This window comes from Suncus etruscus, chromosome 2 (genome assembly GCF_024139225.1).
Source record: "Suncus etruscus isolate mSunEtr1 chromosome 2, mSunEtr1.pri.cur, whole genome shotgun sequence".
NCBI lineage: Eukaryota > Metazoa > Chordata > Mammalia > Eulipotyphla > Soricidae > Suncus > Suncus etruscus.
The window spans coordinates 18564106-18570901 of record NC_064849.1 but is presented as its reverse complement, the minus strand read 5'-3'; the positions used below and the strand labels follow the sequence as shown (position 1 = coordinate 18570901).

General features: G+C 47.5%; 1 protein-coding gene across 1 annotated transcript; it reads left to right on the top strand.

The window, feature by feature from the left end:
- Positions 1 to 433: 433 nt before the first annotated feature.
- Positions 434 to 3508, top strand: NEU2 (neuraminidase 2). The gene is made up of 2 exons (XM_049769320.1): positions 434 to 631; positions 2572 to 3508. The coding sequence occupies exons 1-2, from the start codon at positions 434 to 436 to the stop codon at positions 3499 to 3501; spliced, it is 1128 nt and encodes a 375-aa protein (XP_049625277.1). The 3' UTR covers positions 3502 to 3508.
- Positions 3509 to 6796: the final 3288 nt, after the last annotated feature.

The window sequence follows — 6796 nt, the reverse complement described above, 5'->3', positions numbered from 1 at the left end:
CGTAAGGCCCAGGAAGCACTGACAACAAAATCCTCACCTGCCATTGCTTAAGGCAAATTTTCAGGCCAAGCCTTCTTTCTAATAAGCTTCTTCCTATAGCTTCTGCCTATGACTGGTAGGCTGGGCCACTGGCTGGTGGCCATAGAGCACCCCCACCCCAGTTTTGGTAAAAGCAGCTAAAGCCTCTCATGGCCTTGCTCTAAAGGTGTGTTAATGACAAAAAAGCAGAATTTATGTTTGCAAATATCCTTTCCCTTACAGGTGTCTTTTGGGCAGGTGGGGGAGCATGTGAGGACCTGGGAGTATATATATATACTCCCAGGTCCTCACATGTATATATATATATATATATATATATATATATATATATATATATATATATATATACTGGGTTGGATGTGACCACAGGGGGTCTTGTCTCTCTCCCTGCAGTATGGCAACCTGCCCGGTGCTACAGAAGGACAGTCTGTTCCATTTGGGATCTCACGCCTATAGGATCCCAGCTCTGCTCTTCCTGCCCAAGTGCAGTACGCTGCTGGCCTTCGCCGAGAAGCGGAAGAGCAAGAGTGATGAGCAAGCTGATACCATCGTGATGCGCCAGGGACAGCTGGATGCATCCGGCCATGTCCAGGTATGGCAGGCTCAATTGAGCTGCCCTGTTAGGCAGCAGAACTGGGGCTCACCCCATCCTCAGTGGCCAAAGAGCACTGAAAGCTAAGACTAATCACAAGGGTGCAGGACTGGGGAAGAGGGACTTTCTGGATGGTCTTTGCAAACATGGCCAGCCTGGATGTTCCTGCTTTACTATGGATGCATCAATGAGGGGAAAAGGATCAGAGAAGTTCTTTAGGGTTCCTAAGACTCCAAGAAAGGGTAGTTCCACATTCTGAAACTGGAAGGCTCGTGTGTAGTAAGTGAAGAGAAATCAGCAGAGACCCCCAAGTGCTTGTTTCTTGTTGGATGGGTAGTTTTTACCAAGTCCCCACCCACATCTATCTTGTCTGGAGACTCTGGCCTTTCTGTGACCCTTATCCCTACCATATCTGCTCTGGGCCAAGGGCTACAGAGACAGACCTGGGTCCAAATCCACACTCAGCAGAGCTGTGGTCTCTGGCTGCCCACCACCTCCACCCATCAGAGCTTCTCACTCTCCAGTATAAGATGTAAGGGGGTCCGGCTGGAATGATAGCATAGTGGGTTGTCACAGCTAACCTTGTTTCAATCCCCAGAATCCCATGTGGTCCTTTGAGCTTGCCAGGAGAGATTTCTGAGTACAGAGCCAGAAGTAACCCCTGAGCACCATTGGGTGTGGCCCCCAAACAAATAAACAAACAAAAAGAAGTAAGGGGTGCTCAGAAGGGCCAGAGCCATAGAAGAGTGGGTATCGTGTTTGCATCACAGGCAACTTACCCAGGTTCAATTCTTGAAACATATCATACCCTGAGCCAACCAGGAATAATTTCCAAGCACAGAATCAGAAGTAAGCTCTGAACACAGCCAGGTGTGGGTCCCCCTCCCCCCCCCCCAAAAAAAGAGTGGGTAACACTGTTAGAGTCCAGACTCGAAGGATGAGACCAAACTAGAATAAAGTTTAATACTTTCATCCATCTGCCAAAAAGATTCCAAACTGGCTGGCCAGGGTCATCTACTGAAGGAAATGAACCCCACCCCAGGTTATGAGGAAGATTATGTATTGAAGTGATATAGGAAGGTTCCAGTTTTTTGATGAGCTTTAAAATGATTGGCTACTATCTAAGGGTACCTTCCTACTGCCCCCTTGTGTCCTTCACTGATAGGCTTCCCTTGGCTTGTGTTAATGGAAATAGGCTTGTAAAGACCTAGCATGTGGTCTACATCATGTGGTTCTTACAAAATGGCATCTCTCCCTGCTCAGAACCTGAGAAGAAGTCTGCCGTGTGGCCTTTACAAAATGGCATCCCTGGGGCTGGGTGATAACACTGTAGTAAGCCATTTGCCTTGTACGTGGCCAACCTGGGATGGACCTGAGATCGATCCTCAGCATCCCATATGATCCCCCCCCAGGAACAACTTCTAAGTACAGAACCAGGAGTAATCCCTGAGCACTCCAGGTGTGGCCCAAAAACAACAACAAAAAAATCCAAACAAAATGGCAACCCTCCTTGTTCAGAACTCAGGTCCCAATAACACTAAGAAACTTTGTCCCCAACGTTTGGCTGGGGCTCCTCAGACATTAGGTTGTGACCACATGAACTTAGCATGACCAAACTCAGCATCTGTCCCTGCTGTCCTAGTACTATCCCTCCTGGGTTGTATCAATCATGTCTGAAGGCCCACAAGTAAGAGGGTGATTGCCGCCCTCTGTCCCACTGAGAAGGGGGTAGAGAGTGGAAGTGTTGGGAGGGAGCTGGCGAGGGCTCTGACCCATGCCAGACCTCTGTGAGAAATGAATCTCTGGTTTGCAAAGAAAGAGAGGGACCCCAGGAGATATTGAGAAGGCCCAGGACTGATGTCAGGGTCCTGAGTGTTAGAGGGTCCTTTCCACGCCCTTCAACCTGCTTTAATCCTGCACTTCTCCTTCTCCCTCTCCAGTGGCAGGATCAGGAGATAGTGTCAGCGGCACATCTCCAGGACCACCGGTCCATGAACCCCTGCCCCCTGTATGATGAAGACACAGACACACTGCTCCTCTTCTTCATAGCAATCCCAGGGCAGGTGTCTGAGCGTCACCAGCTGCAGACCAGAGTGAATGTGACACGCCTCTGCCTCGTCACCAGCGGGGACCGTGGCAAGACCTGGAGTAATGCCCGAGACCTCACGAGCTCTGTGCTTGGCCAGGCACACCAGGAATGGGCCACCTTCGCTGTGGGCCCAGGCCACTGCCTGCAGCTGTCTGATTCTGCACATAGCCTGGTGGTGCCCGCCTATGCCTACCGTAACCTGAATGCCCAGGAGCAGCCCTCACCCTGGGCCTTCTGTCTCCTCAGCCATGACCATGGCCAAACATGGCAGATGGGTGATTTCGTGGCTTCCAATACACTAGAGTGCCAGGTGGCTGAGGTGGAGCAGAAGGGCAAGAGGCTGCTCTACCTCAATGCCCGGAGCACTAAGGGTGCCCGAGTGCAGGCCCTGAGCCCCAGTGATGGGCAGGTCTTCCAGCAGGTCGAGGCTGTGAAGGCACTGGTGGAGCCCCCCTATGGCTGCCACGGTAGTGTCCTCTCCTTTCACATAGGGTCCAACACCACTGATTACTGGCTGCTTTACACGCACCCTACTGACCCCAAGCAGAGGACCAACTTGGGGATATATCTCAACAAGTCGGCCTCCTCACCTGCAGACTGGGTGGGGCCTAGGCTGCTGGCCACTGGTAGCTGTGCCTACTCAGATCTGCAGCACCTGGGGCTTGCACCTGATGGCTCTCCTCTGATAGGCTGCTTATATGAGTCAAATAATTATGACGATATAGTCTTCATCCTGTTCAGTCTGAAGCAGGCTTTCCCTGAGGAATTCCCACTGCCCTGAGCCAGCAGCCACCTCCCCCTAGGAAGGTACCCCCTACCCTGCCCTGTACCCCCTTTCCTGGCTGCCTGAATAAGATGTCTGTGTGTCCTTCTCTCTCACGGGGTCTTGCTGACGGCGGGGACAGGCCACCAGCTCTGGAGTCTCCCCATTGCTCTTTCAGACTCCTCAGAGAATCAGCCCAGAATCCCCAAAACTTGTCTTTGGGTTCCTAGAGGGAGAATGAGGCCACCTGACTATATACCTGATACCTGGCCTTTTTGTAGCTGCTAAACTTTGAAGTCATCAAGCCTTTTGTTCTTTTGTTATGAAAAAACTAAAAAAAAAATTGTAACCTTGTCTTTTTTTCTTTTTTAAAGAACCCAGAAATGTAGCCCTTCCCTTCCTTTTTATCTTACCTGGATGGGAGGGATCTGGTTACCACAAAGGGGTTGCCTGAGGGGTGAAAAGATTAAGGCTCAGCAAGAAGAAGGCTGCATATGGAGATAAGAGATTGGTTAGGTGCAGAAAGGCTGTTTAGCTTAGAAGCCACTCATGGTGGTTAGGGCCTTATAATAAAGCTGCATGTCAAAAAAAAAAAAGCTGCATGTTAAAAAAAAAAAGCTGCATGTCAAAAAAAAAATAAAATTAAGAAAAAGCTGCATGTCAATAAAAGAAAAATAAATAAAACTGCATGTCTCTTGACTTCACCTGACTGCTATGGATCATTTCTTCGCCGTCACCCTGATACCTACATACTCACTAGGCCGAAGGGGCTACAGGCACGATCCATCCACTCTATGCACCGACAAGGAATTTATAAATAATATTTAATACAACAAATTTCATGGGAAGGTCTCCCTGTTTATAGGCCAAAAGTTTTTCCTTTTTATTTTCCCTCAATTTGGGGGGGGGGGGGATGGTCATACCAGGCTTGCGCTCAGAGGTTACTCCTGGCTCTGTGCTCAGAAATCACTCCTGGCAGGCTCGGAGGACCATATGGGATGCTGGGATTCGAATGGATGTCCATCCTGTGTTAATTGCCTGCAAAACATGCCTTACTGCTGTGCTATTGCTCTGGCCCCAAATTTTGATGTGCCTATGCAAACAACAGCAACTGCCATACAAACACCTTTATTAGTTGTATTTTTTATCTCTTATCTTTAAAAAAAGAAAAGAGAACTTACTAAACCTTCTGCTATTATATGAATGGCTTTATTGGAGATACAATAATTTCCATGAATATACTTGCTACTTTCTTTCTTTTTTCTTCCATTTATTTCTCTTCCATTTTATTTTTTAGTTTTTCTTTCTATTTTCTTCCTATTTTTTCTCAATAACTTTGCTTTCCCTTACCTTGAAACAAATGTATTATGATCAGTTATATAAACTATGTGTTGCATTCTTTTTTAAATAAAAAAGAGAGAGTTGGAAACAGTTGTTTGCTCTTCTTGTGGAGATGCCATGTGCATAGAGCCATAAGCATAGATAGTATACAGACACATATGTTTGGTATAATGCAATAAAACATGGGTTTGTGGTCCCGGAGAGATAGCACAGCAGTGTTTGCCCTGCAAGCAGCCGATCCAGGACCAAAGGTGGTTGGTTTGAATCCCGGTGTCCTATATGGTCCCCCGTGCCTGCCAGGAGCTATTTCTGAGCAGACAGCCAGGAGGAACCCCTGAGCACCGTCGGGTGTGGCCCAAAAACCAAAAAAAAAAAAAAAAAACCAAACAAACAAACAAAAAAAAACCCAACAACATGGGTTTGCTAGTTAAACCTCCAAATTCAGCTATGATGGGGTTTTACACATTGATACTGAGAGTCCATAAAGTTCTTGCTTAGGCTTTGGTGAGGCCCTGGGTTCAATCACCAGCACTCCCAAAAAGCAAACAAAAATCTGCGGAACTAAAATTTTCAACTTTTATTTGAGAATATTTTTAGATTCACAGGAAAATTACAAGGCTAGCAGGAGTGTTGATATATGCCCCACAGCTACCCCCAAATGTTGCTATTTTATGTAATCGGTATATTTGTTAAAAGGAAGAAAACAGCATCACTGCAGCCCTGTTAACTCCGCTCCAGCCTTTCCCCAGATTTCCCCAGCTTTTCCACTCATATCCTTTTCTGTTCTAGGATCCCATCCAGGAGACAGTGAGTGCATTTCGGGAAACTGATTTTAGTCACCCAAACTTGTATCCTTAGAGACACATACACAGACTGACAGTTCCAGCCATGTCTCCCCTGCACCCACCTTCCCTAAAAACCATTGTCAGCCAGCAGTGGCAGCTGCACTTGGGGTCTATGCTGCTGGGGTAAAATAGAGGATCAGTCCTGCCTCTGAGCTATACCAGAGCATCCAGGAGCCATGCCATGCCATGCCATGCCAATGCAGAGACTGGGGGGGGGGGGTACTTGGCAGATTGTGTGTATATGAATGTGTATAATGAGTGTCAACAGGCACATGTTCGTGAAGAGTTCATGTGTGCATATGCATGAATGTAGTGTAAGGTGGCATGTGTGAGCACACAAACACATGTGCTGCTGCATGACTGTTCTATGCCCATGGATATATATATATATATATATATATACATATGGGTATTCATATATATGGGAGGAGTTGATTTGTGTGTCAGCATGTGCACTTGTGCATGTGTGTCTATGTATGCATGGATGTGTGTGTCAACCCAGAGAAGAAGGAAAAGAGAGTGAATATGGAAAGATTCCTTCTGTTAGGGAGAGAATCGGGGGCATGTACGGCACACACAGACGGTTTGACAATAGGTGACTGTGGATGAGAGGAGCAGAAGAAAACCTTTTTCTCTCCTCCCCACAGATGTGCTCTCCCTTTTTGTATGGCTCAGGGAAAGATGCTCCTTCTCAGCTATCATGTTGTCTGTTAGCAGGCCTGATACCCTTCTTCTGGGTATAGTTTGTCCCCAATTCTTTCCTGGCACTGCCCAAAGTCCCTGAAGTTGGCCCTATGCACTGTGGGATGTGCTTCCTCCCAAATAAAGGAATCATGTATGATAGGGTGTAGTTGAGAGGGCTAATGACCCAGCCAGGAATAGCCCCACATCAAAAAACCCAAAGGAACAGTGTGGTCCAGAAGGAATGAAGGCTACTCTCCCCAGGACACAATGGGGATAGTGGGAGGTCTCTGAGGTGTTCATGTTTTAGTAGAGACCCCACCCCCAGAAGGTTCTGCTCAACAAGCCACACCTTAGACCTGACAGTGTCTGTTGATGGAAGTGTGAGAGCATTTCGAGACAATGAGATGTGCCCATTCTGGGGTTCCCCTCATCCTTTGGGCCTT